Source organism: Gorilla gorilla, chromosome 4 (assembly GCF_029281585.2).
Source record: "Gorilla gorilla gorilla isolate KB3781 chromosome 4, NHGRI_mGorGor1-v2.1_pri, whole genome shotgun sequence".
Lineage (NCBI taxonomy): Eukaryota > Metazoa > Chordata > Mammalia > Primates > Hominidae > Gorilla > Gorilla gorilla.
Genome location: NC_073228.2, coordinates 113,558,553 through 113,579,391, shown reverse-complemented (window position 1 = coordinate 113,579,391; position 20,839 = coordinate 113,558,553). Strand labels below are relative to the sequence as shown.

At 34.8% G+C, this 20,839-nt stretch overlaps 1 protein-coding gene across 2 annotated transcripts in view; it reads right to left on the bottom strand.

The window, feature by feature from the left end:
* Positions 1-20,839, bottom strand: part of MAN2A1 (mannosidase alpha class 2A member 1) — a 185,741-nt gene that overhangs the window by 93,916 nt on the left and 70,986 nt on the right. For both annotated transcript variants that reach the window (XM_004042339.5, XM_055389294.2), the window contains 3 exons: positions 9,891-10,064; positions 7,048-7,234; positions 2,627-2,804 (listed from right to left, as the gene is read on the bottom strand). In XM_004042339.5, the coding sequence (XP_004042387.4) occupies positions 2,627-2,804; positions 7,048-7,234; positions 9,891-10,064 (539 nt within the window). The remainder of the gene's footprint in view (positions 1-2,626; positions 2,805-7,047; positions 7,235-9,890; positions 10,065-20,839) is intronic.

Here is a 20,839-nt window from a genome sequence, read left to right as displayed (position 1 = left end):
TAAAGAAAAATAGTTATATTTGATTAATTAAAATTAAAAATTTCTGTTCATCAAAAGACAGCATGAGAAAGTGAAAATGCAAGCTACATAGTAGGAGACAACATTTGCATAACTTTTATATGAAAAAAGATAGAATTCAAAGTGTACCAAAGAGCTATAAACAGTAAGAAAAAGACAACGCAATTTAATTAAAAAATCATCAAAAGACTTAAATAGGTACCTCACAAAAGAGGATACTCAAATGGCAATAAACATATGAAAAGAGGCTCAACCTCATTAACCACAGGAGAAATAAAAAATAAAACCATCCCATCTATCAAAAGGATAAAGATGGAAAACAAAAATCCTGACAATACAAACTGAGAAAGGGTGTGGAACAACCGAACCTCTTGTACAACATAATTGATGCATCTATTTTGGAACAGTTTGGCAATATATACTAAAGCTGAACATGTGCATACTCAATGGCCAAAAAATTACATCCCATTTTATACCCATGTAAACTCATAACAAGTAACCAAAACACGGACAAAATATTCAAAGCAGACTTATTTGTGATAGACAAAAACTGGGAACAATCCCAAATACCCAATAACAATACAATGAATAAACTGTGGTATATTCATCAAAAAATGAATACTAGAGATACTATACAGTACTAAAAAGGAATGAACTACTGCTACCTGCAACAGAACGGATGACTCTCGCAAACATAATGTGAAAAGAAAAAGCCAGACACAAAGTACATGTGTATGGTCCCCATCGTATAAAATTCAAGAACAGGCAACAGTAATCATGGTGACAGATGTGAAAGTAGTGGTTGCTTTTGCAGCAGTTGGTGATGACTGGAAAGTGATCTGAGGGACAATAAAAGTTCTAAGCCTTAATCTGGATGATGGTTACATGGAGACTTTTAAACTTGCAAAATTCTATGCACACTTATGGTTTGTCCACTTCTTCTATGTAGGTGGCACTTCAATTTTTTAAATGACTTTTAAAAAACTGTTCTAGTAGGCAAAGGATGAAATAGGTAGAATACTAAAATCAGGGTCTAATTTTTTCAGTCAGACAGGAGACCAGATGCTTCTATGAACCAAAATCACTTCCTAGTAAGATGTAATTACAGATAAGATACTCATATATATATCCCCTCCTCTGATCACATATTCATGTATGAGCATCATCTCTCAGGAAAATACACGGATAATTTAAACATACCCCTAGGATCCGAGTTCATAATCTGATAAAAATTCAGCTGTAACAATCCTGAATAAACTTGATATTTTATTAGGTTTATTTATCTATTTGATATTACTTAGGTTTATTTAATAAACTTGAATTCTTACTAAACCATAGTTCACCATCAGCTTTCAAATTTCCTAAACAGTAATATCACTTCCTTTCTATAGTATTTTCACAGATGTTCTACTTTTACATGTCAATATGCGAAATAATAAACATGCTGAATAATTAATCTTCTTATGTAGAGTCTCTAAGACACATTTAAAAAGAAAAAAAAAAAGACTTTAAAAGCCTGTTGTCCCAACACAAACAAATGATAAAAGTTTGAAGTGGTAGATATCCTAAATACCCTGATTTGATCATTATACATTCTCCGCATGTATCAAAATTCATAGGTGTCCCATAAATACATATAATTATGTATCAATAAAAAATCAATTTTGTAATTAAAAACTTGATCAAATGCAATATATGATTATTGCTTGAATTTTGACTCAAACAAAGCATGTGTTAAAAGAATTGTTTTTTATGAGATGAGGAAAATTTCAATCTGCCCAGATATGTATCATGAAATTATTGTTAGTTTTTTAGGTGTGATAATGGTATTATCGTTATATTTTTAAACAGAACCTTTATAATTTAGAGATACATAGTGAAATATTTACAGGTGAAACTATATGAAACCTGAGATTGGCTTCAATATAATCCTATGGGGAGGAGTGAGACAGCAGTGGGGCATGGCTGAAACAAGAGTGGTCTTGAGTTGAAGAATGCTGCAGCTGAGCCATGGATATGGGGAGAAGGAGAACAATTTTTGCTATTTTCAGAACTTTACAGTACATTTTAAATTTTCCATAAGAAAAAAAAAGAGTAAGAACCATAGGCAAACGATTAATTTTAGAAGTCTTCTCACTTAAAAAAAAATGTTAGTGTATTCTCTGGACATAGGACATTTGTTTGCAAAATTCATGACATGTTCATCTGCATCTGCCAGTCATGCTACTAAATCACAAGGATGCAGCTGTCAGAGAGAAATAACAGACTTTCAATGTCGGTAAAAAAACAAAACAAAACAAAACAAGCACAACAAAAACAGTACGTCCCTGAAGACTAAATATCACAACTTGGTAGGTACATATTTTCAATCACATAAAAGTAAATTCCTCTTTAATCCTCAAGGAGTGTTAGGAACGGGACAACTTTAGATATGGAACTATATAGCATATAATAATTTTCTTCCTAATGGATTATATTTTACACAAGAATTATATATTCTAAGAAGCACTGTGATGTAGGACAAAGAAGCTAAGGATTTCTGTTTATAGTCTCATTTAATAATAAAGGTTCAATTTCAAATACAGAATCATAAATATTTTCTCCTTACCTTAACTTTAAACTTGGACTGAGAATTCATATAATCAAAAAGCTGCTGATAATTCTTAAACTGTAAATCCCATTCCGTGTATTCACAGTAGCGGAAATCATCTCCTAGTGGAGCCAGGAGAACTTTGGTACGAAAAAGCTTTGACTTCTTTCGGTACTGATCTAGTAGCATCCGAGCCCTACAAAAAAAACAAACACAAAAAACAGAAAATATGAATTTGACTAAGAAAAAGTGAATGTGACAATTGATTAAAAAGGAAATAACCAAATTCAAAAGTACATTTTATTAAAAGAAATTGTATATTTTATCTATCTGCAAGGTTAGTATAATTTAAAGACAGATTTTTTTAAAGCTATCATACTAATTTTCATTATCCTTTAAAAATATTCATAAATTCTTGTCAGAAGGAAAAACTCATAGGTTTCCAATGGATTATCTTTGGAGAAATATGGTCATGTACCAACTTGGCATATAATAAGTGGGGTACCAATGACTTCCTAAAGCCCAGCCACAGAGATTGAATACCAGATAGCCCAGGTGTTAAAATGATTTATCTAGTAAGACAATAAGGACTTCCCACATATACAGACTTTGAAGTTTGCTTTGTCTTAATATTCCTTTTTCTAATCTAAAATTATCTGATTAAACATAGAAAAAAGTGTACTTTGAACAAAACCAAAAGGGAATAAATGTTAATCTGTAACATTTTATAGAGTCATATTTCCTCTTCTAAAGCAAAAAAAAATCCACACACTTGTCACCTGCCACCAATAATCTGAGTATTTGTCACAGTGTCCTTTTCAAAACTGACCATCAGATAAGGATTAGGAGTTGAATTAGCTATTTTGGTTTCTACTTCTCTGGACTCTAACCAATAGCTTGATGGAATAGCTTTTGTATTTCATATTCTATTATAGTATTCTGCAGAATGTCCTCTGGAAATCACTGAATTAGGGCATCATTTAAGAAAGTCTGAGAATACAAACTAAGACAAAGGGCTTGTGAAAATGAAATTATACAAGTGGATGAACCCAGAGCAGTTCACAATATTTACAAAGACAAAGCTTAAGAAATCAGTGATTAAACGACAAGTATTTTTATAATTTTCACTTCAAGGATCATCCAAAAGTAAATTCTAATTCACAATATAAAAACTTAAGAAAGTATCTCAAAGAACACCAATGATGGAATGAAGCATTTTATAAAAATTATAAACATTTAACTAAATTTAAATCTCATATGGTCCTTTTTACATTTGTAATCTCTGAAATTGCTTTGCAAATATAAAATTTTAGCAGTAACGTAATACCTTGGTGAGTAAAATATAACCACAGCGTCCTTATGTAACATATAATGCTTAGTTTTCTGACATTAGCACATTACTTTATCTTTACTAGCAATTTACTAACATTCCACATTTGCCAAAACACTTTTAGGTTACTTACTATAAAAAACACATGAAGAATGAGATTAACCACATAGAAAGAAGGCTACCAAAAAAAATGAGTAAAAATAATCAAATATATAAATCATAGATATAAGATATAATTGAGCTCCAACTAGATTTCCTAGGCAGCCAGCATAAAAAAGGGTTTACTATTAGATATAGAGTATCTTGTATACATATGTGTAAAGCACATATAAAGAAAAGAAATCACAAATGTTAATGGCATGCCTTTAACACTTCACATCTATCCTAACTCTCAAGCCTGTCCACAAAGCGTCAACACTGGGAAAGCCAAGTAACCAGCCTGTAACGCCTGGCAGGAAGAAGACACTCACTAAATATATGGTCCAATGGTAATTGCTAAATGGTAATATGGTAAATATATGGAACCAATAACAAATCAATTGACCCAACATCACATTTGAAAACATACAGATGCAATTCGCTCCTGATTTATTTTACCAGGTAAGAAATGTCAACTTAACTGTAACCAAGAAAAATAAAATCCCCGAAACATCAAATCATGTGATGGTCAATAGAAAAAGCCAGCTTAAAATATATAGTACTTGACCAAAAATGAACTTGACAAAGAATGATATTTGTTTACTTGCAAAGTAGAAGAACCTGCTGAGCTGGACATATCAAAAGATGCCATCTGTACATTATGGTTAAATTTCATTTTCTTTGGGACGTTAACAAATTGAACAGGGCTAGGCATGGTGGCTCATACCTGTAATCCCAGCACTTTGGGAGGGCGAGGCAGGAGGATCATTTGACCCCAGGAGTTCAAGACCATCCTGGGCAACACAGGGAGACCTCGTCACTACAAAATTTTTTAAAACAATTAGTCGAGCATTGTGGCATGTACCTGTGGTCCCAGTTACTCAGGAGGCTGAGGTGGGAGAATTGCATGAGCCCAGGTGATGGAGGCTGCAGTGAGCTATTATGTCATTGTACTTCAACCTGGGTGACAGAAAGAGAACCTGTCTCAAAAAAAGTGGGGAGCTTGAAAGGGGCCAATGAGCTGGAATGCCTGTGTTTGATCTCAATTCATCATCAGGTCAAAAAGAAGGTGATATATGGATCTGAGGTAACCAGTAGAGTTAACATTTCAATACTTGTAAGAAGTTTGTTTGTTTGTTTATTTTGGAGACGAAGTCTCACTCTGTCACCCAGGCTGGAGTGCAGTGGGGAGATCTCGGCTCACTGCAAGCTCTGCCTCCCAGGTTCTATTAGTTCTCCTACCTCAGCCTTCCGAGTAGCTGGGATTACAGGCACACGCCGCCAAAGAAATGGGGTTTTACCATGTTGCCCAGGCTGGTCTCAAACTCCTGAGCTCAGAAAATCCGCCTGCCTCGGTCTCCCAAAGTGCTAGGATTACAGGCATGGGCCACTGCGCCCGGCCAAGAAGTTTAAAAAGAAAAAATCTCTAAGTATTATATAGACTCATTCAACAAACAGTATGCCCCCAGGTGCCTGGAAATCACTTTCAAAACCACTGGAACTAAATGAGCACAAGGTATCATCCTGAGGGGCAATTGTTGAAAGGTTAGATGACATAGCAAAAGGATTATAAAAAAGCCTTTTTTCCCTCAATAATGTGCCTCAGGTAGTCTCAGTAGCACCCCCAAAAAAAAGAACAAAGGGCTCACAATACTATGAATGCACTGGGACTCCCCAACTGAAACATCTTGTTCACTTTTAAGAACTTCCCTCCCTGGTCACCTGAGCAGAGAGTAGTGTAAATACCTGTAACTATAAACAGCTATTTGCCCACCTACACAGGCCACGGTGCCCCCACACTCAACCCTTCCTTTTTATTACACCTTCCGCCACACAATATACTGGCTTATTCTCTTATGCCTACTTAGCCCGACCCTAGCTAGAAAGCAGGTTGTTCAGAATTCCTCAGTGGTTCTCATGGCTGTAGGAACCAAGAAAATGAAATCAAGTCAATCCCTAACCTTGAGCAGTTTTTCTAAATAACTATTAAAGTCAGATTTTGATAGAAGGGCTCCATGACTTTAAGAAGGCTGCCATGCTAAAACACCTTCATGTCTGCCACAGTGAGAGGCTCACAAAGAAAATCTTTGTGATTCTAAGGACTCACTGAAGGTAAAAAGATCTCATTTCACCTTCTTCCTCACACACTTTTTTTTAAGTGACTTCTCTTTTGAAAATAAACTGATTTAATAGTGCAAAAATAAATTTATTTAATTTATTTAATGGGCTATATTATTTTCCTAGCAGAGTTTAGTGTTTTTATATTACACCACAATGCTTCATTTTAATACACTACTAATTTTTAAGTGAAGAAATTAAACTTTAAAAGTACTAATATTAGAAACTACATGTAAGTTGGTTTAATGAGATGCTTCCATCATTAGCACAATTTTCTTCTAAAGAAATGATTCATACCTTTTTTATTTAAATGTATTTAAGTATAAATATTCCTAATTAAAGTTTACTGTAAGTCAAAAACATCAGAATGATGCAAAGATGTGTATACACCAGAGCTGGGAAGCATTCACTATTATTGAAATTGTTATTAAGGGAACAGATAATTACATTCTTTATGTGCTCCATTTCAATAAATGTGTTTTTGCAGCTGAATTGCTTTTCTTACCAATTTGTACAATAGGGACCAGAAGTTTTATTCAACAAAAGTATATGAAATCAATCAAACACAGTAGAAGGCTTTTATAATGAGGGCAAAGGAGATGGTAATAATAGTGTATTATAGGTTATCCATTGCATATTGATCTAGTATTGTTCACTTTCCATTAAAATGTGACACATAACCAGCATAGTCAAGGCTCTGGCATTTTTAAGTTGCTTTAGATCTGGTTTGAATGAATACTTCAAACAAGGATAATGTTGGCTACTAAAGCCCATTTGTTCAACCCTTCAGCAACTAGCAGCTGAGTGGCTACTTTATTCAAGATGTTGTCTTATGAAATACGCATTTTCATACCTGCTTTGGACATTTCCAGGATGTATTGTTTCTGGGGGGACTCCCCAGGGACAACCAAATCTGCCTCCAGGAAGACGTTTAAAATCAAACTGGCAGCATATTTTAGGATCAGGTCCACAAGTGTGAGGGATGTCATAGCTGTAGAAGGGCATCATGTGGCATAAAATATCTGTGACAGATCCCAGATCTAAAATAAAGAGCCAACACACAAACTTGCATTTATAAAATCTGTTTTCCCAAAAAATATTCAAAATGTCATTACTTTACACAAAGTAATGCTGATTTAGCTCTATCCTAAATCAGCAGCCCCTTTAACTTCCAGTACACATACCCCAGCGGTATTTAATGGCCACATGTCTGAAGGAAGATACTCACACATCTCAGTCTCTATCTAACTCTTCTATCTAAGCATAGCAGAGACAGGAAAGCCCCAGCATGAAGCAGCGCCAGCTGACCAGGAGGGATACAAACTGAGCAGTAGTAAAAGTTACAGCTGGCTCATCCAAAACTATGTCCATCCCTGGCTGCCAGTTCCTGCCGTAACTGTTCCCAATTCAGGTAACAGAATTCACTGAGAGATACCATGATATTAGCTGCAGAGGCTGGGTGAGAAGAACGGAGTAAAAAAGGGATGGAAGAACAAAGGAAGTGTGGAGCATAGACTTATAAAAACACTGGAGAAATTCACTCTTGGAGAAAATTTCCTCTTATGGTGAGGAGAGGATGTGCAACCTAGGAGAATCTACAGTCTCACCCCATGTTTACCAAGAATGAGTCAGTCAATCGGACTTTTCACCAACAAAGAAGCACAGGAAAAGAAAAAGTAATTTTCAAAAAGCGAAACAAAAATAAAAACAAAACGAATAAGATATGGAAAATGAGCACTGATTCCTGATGCAGAATTACTTTTAATTAAAACTACAATGTTATCACATGTTGATACCACTGGCCTGGAGAGGTGAGAAGCCTACCAACAAGTGAGACCGGAGGACCTACCTAGTAGTTAAAAGCTATCTTTGTGAATATGATCCTGAGCTTTTAAATAGCCCCCGCCCTTTATTTATGTATGGATTTCCAATTTTCAGCAATGAGTATGCACTGCTTACGTAACAGAAAGACAAAAATATTTACATTTTTAATAAGTGAAAATAACTGCTTCATTAAGAACTCGAACACATGAACAAGCTCAACTTAATTCAAAAACATTTTTTAAAAAGCAACATGTTCAAATTTATCAGGTAAGTCCTAAAATATTCCAGTTTTATCAATTTAGTTAACTGTTATTTTCCAAATTTAAAACTAGTAAAATCTATGTACTTCAGTGCTGTCAGCTGTTTCACTGAATCATATTCACAACTGTGACACTGTAGATGCTGGTCACTAATGCTTGCTATGAGCATATAGTCGCCACAAAAGGTTGTCACAAGTCCTAAAACTCTTCTCTCCTATGGATAAGGACATACTCCATACCCCACTAATTCTCCTTATGCGCTACTCTTTTGCAGCTCATTTGCATACTTAATTTTATCTGCTACATTTGGCTGTATCTGTATTTTATCAAATTAGACTGGAATTTCCCTATAAGCAAGGATGTTTTCAACATTTCTTCCTAGCACAATATTGAAATACATAAAAGTACTCAATAATTTCTTACTAACTGATATTTATGGGCAATTGTTTAAGTAGGGCTTCTTCAAATTCTTTGTTTTTCAAATTAATATGCTCCTTAGCATTTGATCAAACTATACGGAATGCAATCCCCTACAAAGTTCTTGTTCTCCCTACAGGTTTAATTTTCTAGAATTAAGAAACTGTATAGCTAATGCTTTCCTTACTGAAAAAAACAGGAGTACATATAAGAAAGTTACCGTCTAGATTTACAAATGATTTTTCTGAAACACTTAAGGGGTCTAGATTACACAAGAAAACAAGTATAATGTAATGCAGTAATTTCTCAAACACTGTTTTATAAACAAAATATTTCTTTCAGATGAAAGTTTACTGAGAACACAATGACAGAGGTTAGGAGCCTGGGCTTCAGGAACTACACAGAACTACATTCAAATCTCTGCTCTCTATGCATGACCTATATGACTTTTGGCAAATGGCTTCTCATATCTAAGCCTCCATTGCTTCACCATAAAAAAAGAATAATATTAAAAAGATTAAATGAGAATGAACATAAGGCAGAGGTAACATAATACACGGCCCACAATAAAGGCTCGATAAATAAACAGAAAATAAGGTGGTCTGAATTAAATAGGGGTTGAGAAAGGCAAAGGCCTCCCAAGAGGCCTAGATCTTTTCTCCTCTCTCCTAATAAAGAGCTGCACAAGTATATCCTTAGAATGCCTGCGTGGCCACAGAACACACTGTGAAGACAGGTAGTATTTTGACATTAGGGCTATTTTAGGAGGACAGGATTAAGGCTTTAAAAAGCAATTCTTACAAGATGTAGAGATGAGAGACAGAAGGAAGGAACACTGGCTGAATATAAGATATATGACTGGATATCAGTTCTAATGCATGTTCAAATTTGTGATAAAACGTGCTTTCTAAAACAGAAGCAAGTGAAAGCGTTATTGGCAAAATACTAACTCCTTATATTTATCTACTTTCTTTAGACATAAAAAGATTCTCCTATGCTCTATAAATATCTGCATTATTACTTAAAAGAATCTTGACACAGGCACATGGGAAAAATAATTACGAGAGTGACTATCTTTAGGTCACCTGATTTTTCAAGACTGACAGTGAACAAAACCCACAGTGGCATGAGTTCATAACCCTTGTGAAATAGTATCTAGGCCAAATGGGATCAACTTTCATCAAACCCTACATACCCCAATTCTGTCTCCAAAAAAACTCCAATGTTTTATGCAGTGCAAAGTGTTTTTTAACTGCATAATGAACTCTCTGGATAAGCATGTGAGAAAGTCCAGCACGGTTTAGAAGATAAGCCATTGTTGGTGAGTGTCCAAAGGGATCAATAGCCCAGCCGGACCGAGGTTTCACTCCTGTGGATAAAGATGATAAGTGTTAATTTTTTTAATTGATATATGAAATAAAAAGAAGTCACAACACATTCAGACTCATTGTCATTGTATAGTCTCCTAGAGATATCAGACCAAGGATCTACCCAGCATTATCCTCTGCCAAGTATTCCCAGCAAGATATCATGAAGGGAGGATTGTGCCACTGCCTATCCACAAAGGCAGAGGATGCTCACTGAAATTAATCAGTTAGAGTTGAAATAAATACTGCCATCTTTTAGCCATTAACATCTTTTACCTACTATAAAGCCACTGCCATTAACTAGAGGTAGAGAATAAACAGGACCAGGGCCCTTCCTGGAAGGATCTCACAGTCCTGTGATCTGTGGAGCTGGATAACTCTGGAACTATTACATGATAAAGAAAAGTAACGTAACTATTTCAACTTACATTTCCCAACCCCAACATTAAGGATTTTTTAGTCTGTCTTTTACACATTACAAAAGCCCCAAATCATCTTATGATACAGTGGCAGAACAGGCCAAAATAACTATACCATATTTCATTAAATCTTAAGACATTATGATGCTGGTGTTTTCACTCTACCTAGAAAGGTGCCAGTGATTTCTCATAGCTGGCTCACACCAATAATGCTAACTACTGACTAAAGATATATCTCAATTTCACAGAGGATAAAATGTAAAAAAATAAAAATGAAAAAGATAATAAATGTACAGGTTAGAATAAGATTGTTCATCTAGCATTATAAAAATCTGATGTTTTAATTATTTGGGATTCTCAAATAAAGTGTCTACTTACAACTTATAAACTGACATAAGTAATATTGCTGTGTGTATTTTTTTTCATTCAAACACCTTTTAAGCACCTTACCTAAGATGATGAAAGACCCCACAGTTACAAAAACGAGTTAAATTAGATCTTGACTCTAGTTTGCAGAGGCTGTCATTCAAATAAGTGTAACACAAAGTAACACACAAGACAACAAAGAGAACTAGAACTTTGTAAACAACACTAAAGAAGAACACAGACATGGGGAGCCAGTAAAGGACAATAAGGAAAAGTCAGGATCTACAGGGGACCAAGAGTACATAGTCAAAACTCAAAAAGACCATATGTCAAAAATAAAGAACTGACCACATAAGATTTGTGAATTTCACATATGTAATTTACATCCAAAAATTAAAAAGAAATATTGAACTCTATTTAGTAACTTTGGTTTTTGTGGTAGCATGGATTTAACAATTCTGAAGGTAGCTTTCATGTATTCTAAGATTGAACAAATGAGAACAAGGGAGCCAGAATTTTCACGGTAAGATAAGTAACTACAAATGTGGAAGACTGGAATGTACCCTATGATATTGCATTACAACAGCAGATATCGGTACTAACTTATGGTTTTTCATGAAGAAATATAAAAATATAGATACAGGTATCTGTATGTATATTCACAAACATACACAAATTTTCCAACTCAGTGCACTTGAAGGACCTAGATGCAATAAAACCTCAGTACCAATGACCACACCTTAGTTCTCACATCTTGGCCTCTATATACCAATCATTTTACAAAGAAAAAAAAACCTGAAAGAAATAGCTTATTCCAAGGCTGAAGCCAGGAAAGTACATGATAAGCCTGGAATATATTCTTGTGTCATAAAGCAAAGAGACAGTCAAGAAATCATGGGGGCATATTAAAATAACTCAGGAAAAGAACAAAGAGGCTTCTAATGGCCAAATCTGGGACAACTGAGGTGTGAAAATAAATAATGCATTATAACCCATTGAATATTAACCATGAGCCCATACTGATATAAATAAATAAACAGAAAATAAGAAGGAAAGCTCTTCTCTTTAGTAGAATGCCAACTAGCAATTATAGAAGGAATTAGAAAATCATCAATGGACACTAAAACAAAAACATGAGAGATGGCTGAGGTATAGAATATTTATTCCCAATATATCTCCCACATATTAATTAGAAAGGGCAAAAATTTAACACAGTGGAGAAACTTAGCAGACAAACCATAACTAGTTGTTCCCAGTATTACCAGTACTGGGACAGAGACATCACATGCCTCCTGATATGATGCAGTGAGGACAATGGGACATCACATTACTGCAGTGATATTGTAACTAGACAGACAAACAGGTAGATAGGAAGAATACATAAGTAACTTGAATCCCATCATGAAGAAACTGACAAAGTCAAATAGACAGACTTCTACAAAAGTGAATCTACTCTTCAAAAATATAAAGATCAAGAAATCCCCAAAGAAAGACTAAGGAACAGTTTCAAATAAAAGGAAACTAAAGAGACATGACAACTAAATGCAATGTATGACCATGGATTCCATTCTTGACTGGGTGGGGGAAAAAGCGGCTTTTATAAAAGACGTTACTGAAATAATTGACAAAATCTGAATACAGCCTGTGGACTACACTGTCCTACTGTATCACTGTTAACATTCCTGATTTGATAACTTTATTCTATTTACATATAAAAGTGTCCTTATTTCTTAGGAAATACGCAATGAAGTATTTAGAAGGGTACAGGGTACCTCCAACTTACTCTCAAATGATTCAGAAAAATATACATATGAATCAATGTACAAGATACATGGGAGTCCTTCCCAAGTACTATGATGCCACTTATAAGTTAAAAATTATATCAAAATTAAGTTATAAAATTAAAAAAGGAGTATGTATTGTCCAAATAACGAGGACAGAATAAGCTTACAAAAAAAGATAAAAATCAATATCAAACACTGCAGTGATGTCAAAGAGTTTATAGTGTCCATTCAATTTAACAATTATAACATCACTGGTAATCTTTTCCACATCAAAACCGTTGGATCCAGAGGGGTAGCAGCCTAGCTGCAATGGAATAAAGAGTCCCTGAGACTAAATAATGTAGAAAAGAGAGAGTGTAAACTATATTTTTTAAAACTTTGATATGAAAGGAGTGGAGAACTAGGGATAGACTTAAAAAGGAACCTAGTGTCCTGCTAGAGTTTTTCTTGGCAATACTTTTTAAAAGGAGGGTAAGAGGCAAACTTAGGAAAAAGTACAATATAAGAAAAATCCAAAATTTTATAAAGAGGGCACATTTGCTAATAAAACTGGAAAGCTCATCAAAAAGATTTCATGCCTTCATGCAAGAATAAGATTATCAAAATACATAAAAGTAAAAACTCTTCAAAATACAAGAACAAAGTATGGAAAACAATCATTAAGAAGAATTAACATCAGTCAATTTTTGGCAAACCTAATAGGTTTAAAAATTAGAACATGAGTCATACGAATAGTACCTAACAAAACTGGATTATTCTAAGTATATTTAATACTATAGTTTAAGAGGAATCGGGAAATATATTTGTAATATGGATATGGTAGTCAAAAGACAACTTTAAAAGCTCAAAAAAGTTATAATAGGCCGGACACGGTGGCTCACGCCTGTAATCCCAGCACTTTGGGAGGCAGAGGTGGGTGGATCACCTGAGGTCAGGAGTTCGAGACCAGCCTGACCAACATGGTAAAACCCTATCTCTACTAAAAACACAAAATTAGCCAGGTGCGGTGACAAGCACCTGTAATCCTAGCTACTAGGGAGGCTGAGGCAGGAGGGTCACTTGAACCCAGAAGGCGGAGGTTGCAGTAAGCTGAGATGGCACCACTGTGCTCCAGCCTGGGAGATACAGTGAGACTCCGTCTCAAAAAAAAAAAAAAAGTTATAATGGTCAATTTTTATAATAAAGTTAAAAGCAGACATTAATAGCCAAAGATGAAACAACTAAAAATGCATCCCATAATCAAATGTAAAAACAGTCTCCAAAATAACATGTCCTAAATTCTTTAGAAAACAAAACAAAGTTTAGTGAGAATGATGATTTCCAATTTCATCCATGTCCCTACATGGGTGCAGCACACCAGCACGGCACATGTATACATATGTAACTAACCTGCACATTGTGCACATGTACCCTAAAACTTAAAGTATAATAATAATAAAATAAATTTTTAAAAAACTTAAAAATAAAAAAAAAAAACAAAACCAAGGACACTAATTCATAAGATGCAGCCAAAGCTACAATACAAAGAAATGTCATATCCTCAGATATGTTCATTATCTTTAAAAAGAAAGTAACTGGGCCAAGGGAAAATCTCCCTGAACCTGGCTTTTCTCAGCTTTATGGAACATGTAGTGAGTCTCACTTTGATGCTCAAAAGCCTACTAATTAAATTCATAGAGGTCTATGTTAAATAAAGTTTATGGGAGGCCACTGTATTACGCTGAGCTGCTGCAGTACACCCCAGAAGACCACATCAAACCAGAATACAGTCACTTGTGCTAGGTGTCACATAATCAAACTGAACTTGAATATGTACCAGTTTAAAAAACAACAACAAAAACCAGGAGATTCGAAACAATCTGATCCACAATCAGAAGGGGCCTGGTCTACTTGAGCCAGCATGATAACGAAGTCTCTCTGTTGTAACCCTGTAAGGGAAGTAACTTTGAAATAACCAACCTACTTTTTGTTTCCTATTTCTGCTTTTGCAGCCTTTTGCTGCCTATAAAGCCAGTCTTCTCTGCTTTGCTCATCAGAATATTATTTTTTAGATGGGATGTTGCCCTGTTCATGAATTGCTTAATAAAGCCAATTCAATCTTTAAGCTGCATTTGTTCACATTGTGCTTTTGACAGTTATACCTCTAAAACTGAACAGTTTTATGATGTTGTAAGTGTTGTTAAGTGTGTTCACTATTTGGGATGGAGGAAAAAGTGAAGTAGTGAGATACCTCATATCACATGCTAAGAGTCATAAGTACATCCCCTGAGCACATCGAAGGCCAGCACTGATCTTCTCCAGGGCACCTTGAGGTAGGAGTAACATACATTCTCAGACTGACCCTGCCACATTGCCATTGTCCTCTGCCTGGACTGCAGAAATGAGCTCCAACTCCATTTCAGCAGTTTGCCTATGCTGACTCCACAGGATGAGTGAGATGGATGGGTATGCTCTCTCACAAGAGGCCTCGCTGCCACTCACCTTCACGTTGTAGAAAAAGAACAAATGAGCCAAAATGTATGTATGTGTGCACATGCACCCGTTGCCAACTCCTTGAGAGAAAAAGAAACAAAAAACAGACAAAAGGAGCAAAGAAAGAAGAAAATAAAGATAAGGTAGTATGAAGAAACACAAAATACCTTTTAGCTTAAAAAATTTTAACCTGCTCTTTAAAAAATAAATAACACAGACTAACAGTCAAATAAAAATGCCCTACAGAAAACTATAAAGAAGATAGATACAAAAGTTGTAGAGAAGATAGCTTTAAACACTTTACTATCTCTAATAAATTTGTTTTAAAATACTATTCTATCCTTGTGGAAAAAAACTTATACTGTGTTTAAATATACATATGAAAAAGTCCAGAATGCTATAATGTTATATATCACAAAACAGGTTATCTCTAAAGGGTACAGAAGGATTTCTCCTTACTTTCTGCTAGTATATTATTTTTTTCTATTTTCCCACATTGACTGCACATTATTTAATAAAATACTGTTTAAAACAAAGAATACTATATACAATTCTTACTTTAAACTCCAAGTAATTAAAATGTTGATAAGAAGGCTGGGTTTCTAATGAAAATAATATAATTTACATTTTAGACGTAAATTGGATATTAATAACTTTGGAGAAATTTTTAACATTATCAAAATATCTGCCTCCAATAAAAGACCCCTCTAAGCCTAGGATCTGAGCAATAAATTATTTCTAATGTCCATAAGCTGTCACGTAATACAAGGAAGAATTCAGTACTACCCAATTCATTTTATTAAGTATCACAAACCAATAAAAAAAATATAAATGTAGTACATTAAAAAAGAAAACTAATCTTACTTATGAAAATGGATATAAAATCATAAAACCACTAAATAAATTAAACTCAATAGTACCAAAACCAAAAGGGATTTATTCCAGGAAGTCAATGACTTTTTAACTGAACAAACTGCTGTCACATCCACGGAAACATGAGAAAAACCATACAGTATTGACAGATGGCTATAAGAAAACCAGTAATATTATGTATTCACTGTTAACTGAAAAATACTAAGAAGAAAATAATTCTCTAAACACTATAAATAGCACCTACCATAAAAATACTATATAATATGATACTTAATACAGAACAGCTAAACAATTTCTATTAAAAATCTGGAACAAGAAAGACCACTACCCTACGTCATTACTATAAGAGATGTTATCTATGCAATAAAATACTAAACAGACATATAGTCTAAATACTATAAGTATTTAAAAAGATAATTTTCATTTTATGATTTTATTACATATTTATAACTAATAAGAAATTACATAAAATATTTATAATAAAAAGATAGTTAGGATTTATACAATTTTAGACCACACATATACACATGCATATGAAAAATTTTCTTATATACTAGTATTAAATGATTAAGAGAAATGAAAAAGATACCACTAAAAACAAACGAATAACCACAAACTGGGAAAAATATTCACATAGCATATATGTGACAAAGTGTTCATATTCAGAACATACAAAGAACATCTACAAATTTTAAAAAAGGCAACAACTCTTTACTAGTATAGCTAGTAAGACTAATAAAGAATAAAAGAGAAAAGAATCAAATAGACACAATAAGAAATGATAAAGGGGATATCACCACTGATCCCATGGAAATACAAACTACCATCAGAGAATACCATAAACACTTCTACGCAAATAAACTAGAAAATCTAGAAGAAATGGATAAATTCCTGGACACATACACCCTCCCAAGACTAAACCAGGAAGAAGTCAAATCCCTGAATAGACCATTAAAAAGTTCTAAAATTGAGGCAGTAATTAATAGCCTACCAACCAAAAAAAACCCGGGACCAGACAGATTCACAGCTGAATTCTACCAGAGGGTACAAAGAGGAGCTGATACCATTCCTTTTGAAACTATTCCAAATAACAGAAAAAAACAGATTGCTCCCTAACTCATTTTATGAGGCCAGCAGCACCCTGACACCAAAATCTGTCAGAGACACAACAAAATAAGAAAATTTCAGGCCAATATCCCTGATGAACATCGATGCGAAAATCCTCAATAAAATACCGTCAAACCGAATCCAGCAGCACATCAAAATGCTGATCCACCGCGACCAAGTCGGATTCATCCCTGGGATGAAAGGCTGGTTCGACAGATGCAAATGAATCAATATAATCCATCACATAAATAGAACCAATGACAAAAACCACATGATTATCTCAACAGATGCAGAAAAGGCCTTCAACAAAATTCAACACTCCTTCATGCTAAAAACTCTCAATAAACTAAGTATTGATGGAACATATCTCAAAACAATAAGAGCTATTTATGACAAACCAACAGCCAATATCATACTGAATGGGCAAAAGCTGGAAGCATTCCCTTTGAAAACTGGCACAAGACAAGGATGCCCTCTCTCACCACTCCTATTTAACATAGTATTGGAAGTTCTGGCCAGGACAATCAGGCAAGAGAAAGAAATAAAGGTACTCAAATAGGAAGAGAGGAAGTCAAATTGTCTCTGTTTGCAGACGACATCATTGTATATTTAAAACACCCCATCGTCTCAGCCCAAAATCTCCTTAAGCTGACAAGCAACTTCAGCAACGTCTCAGGATACAAAATCAATGTGCAAAAGTCTCAAGCATTCCTATACACCAATAATAGACAGAGGGCCAAAACATGAGTGAACTCCCATTCACAACCGCTACAGAGAATAAAATACCTAGGAATACAACCTACAAGGGATGTGAAGCACCTCTTCAAGGAGAACTGTAAACCACTGTTCAAGGAAATAAGAGAGGACAAAGAAATGGAAAAACATTCCATGTTCATGGATAGGAAGAATCAGTATTGTGAAAATGGCCATACTGCCCAAAATAATTTATAGACTCAGTGCTGTCCCCATCAAGCTACCATTGACTTTCTTCACAGAATAAGAAAAAACTACTTTAAATTTCATATGGAACCAAAAAACAGTACACATAGCCAAGACAATCCTAAGTAAAAAGAACAAAGCTGGAGACATCACGCTACCTGACTTCAAACTATACTACAAGGAAGGCTACAGCAACCAAAACAGCTTGGTACTGGTACCAAAATAGATATATAGACCAATGGAACAGAACAGAGGCCTCAGAAATAGCAAAATACATCTACAACCACCTGATTCTTGACAAACCTGACAAAAACAAGAAATGGGGAAAAGATTCCCTATTTAATAAATGGTGTTGGGAAAACTGGCTAGCCATATGCAGAAAACTGAAATTGGACCCCTTCTTTACACCTTATACAAAATTAACTCAAGATGAATTCAAGACTTAAGACCTAAAACCATAAAAACCCTAGAAGAAAACCTAGGCAATACCATTCAAGACATAGGCATGGGCAAAGACTTCATGACTAACACACCAAAAGCAATGACAACAAAAGCCAAAATTGACAAATGAGATCTAATTAAACTAAAGAGCTTCTGCACAGCAAAACAAACTATCAGAGTGAAAAGGCAATCTACAGAATGGGAAAAAATTACTGCAATCTAGCCATCTAACAAGGGGCTAATACCCAGAATCTACAAGGAACTTAAACAAAATTTCCAAGAAAAAAAACAACCCCATCAAAAAGTGGGCGAAGGATATGAACAGACACTTCTCAAAAGAAGACATTTATGCAGCCAACAAACGTGAAAAAAAGCTCATCATCACTGGTCATTACAGAAATGCAAATCAAAACCACAATGAGATACCATCTCACCCCAGTTAGAAAAGCGATCATTAAAAAGTGAGGAAACAACAGATGCAGGACAGGATGTGGAGAAATAGGAATGCTTTTACACTGTTGGTGGGAATATAAATCAACCATTGTGGAAGACGGTGTGGTGATTCCTCAAGTACCTAGAACCAGAAATACCATTTGATGCAGCAATCCCATTACTGGGTATATACCCAAAGGATTATAAATCATTCAACCACATGTATGCACATGTACACATGCACATGTATGTTTATTGCAGCACTATTCACAGTAGCAAAGACTTGGAACCAACCCAAATGTCCATCAATGATAAACTGGATAAAGAAAACATGGCACATATACACCATGGAATATTATGCAGCCATAAAAAAGGATGAGTTCATGTCCTTTGCAGGGATATGAATGAAGCTGGAAACCATCATTCTCAGCAAACTAACACAGGAACAGAAAACCAAACACCACATGTTCTCACTCATAAGTGGGAGCTGAACACATGGACACAGAGAGGGGAACACGACACACAGGGGCGTGTCAAGGGCTGGGAGGCTAGGGAAGGGATAGCATTAGGAGAAATACCTAACATAGATGACAGATTGATGGGTGCAGCAAACCACCATGGCATGTTGCATACCTATGTAACAAACCTGCATGTTCTGCACATGTATCCCAGAACTTAAAGTGTATGTATATATATATAAAAGGCAACAATTCGAATAAAAAGAATGGGCAAAAGACTTGGAAACTTGAAAATAGGGTATACCGCTGGCGAATAAGCACAACAAAACATACTCAGCATCATTAGTCATCATAGAAATGCATGTTATCAATAGTGATAACAGTGAAATATCACTATATACCCACTAGCATGGTTCTAAGAAAAAAGACTAACACAGCAAACACTGGCAAAAATGTGGAACAATCAGAATTCTAATTCATTGTTGGTGGAATATAAAATAGCACCACCACTTTGGAAAACTCTTTCAAAGTTCAGATAAGCTGCAACATAAACTTATCCTATAGCCCAGCAATTCTAGTGTTAGTAAACATTTCACTCCAAGAGAAGGAAAACATATGCCCACAAAAAGACCTGTGCACAAATGTTTATCACAGTATGATTCACCATAGCTCAAAACTGAAAGCAACCCAAATGTTCAACAGGAAACTGGATTAATAATAAAAGGAAATGGATTACCAACATACACAACAAGAATGAATCTCAAAAACTTCATGCTGGTGACAGGATATAAGATCACTAACAAAAATCAACTGTATTTCTACATACTAGCAATGAATAATCCTAAAATGAAATTAAGAAAACAATCCCATTTATAATGGCAGTAAAACAAACAAAATGCCTAGGAACATATTTAACAAAAAAAAGTACAGGACTTTTACACTGAAAGCTATAAAACACTGTTGAAAGAAATTAATGATGATCTCCTTAAATGGAAAGCCATCCCATGTTGCTATATCAGAAGATGTGACATTGTTAAAATGGCAATATTCCCCCAGATTGACTTACAGATTTAATACAACCACTAGCAAAATCCTAGCTGATATTTTTGCAGAAATTGATAAACTGGCCTAAAATTCACATGGAAAAAACAAGTTTAAAAAAAGAACAAAGTTGGAGAACTCAGACTTCCCAATGTCAAGCTTACTACAAGCTATAGTAATCAAGACAGTATGGTACTGGCATAAATATAAGTCAAGGAAACAGAACTGAGAGTCCAGGAATAAACTCTCATAATTATGGTTAACTAACTGTTAACAAGTGTGCCAGGACAATTCAGTGAGGAAAGAATCACCTTTTTCAATAAGTGGCATTGGAATAACTGGGTATCAACATGCAAAAAAAAAAATATGAAACTCTACCTCACATCATATACAAATATTAACTAAAAATTAATATTTTAGTTAATATAACTATTAATTATATTAA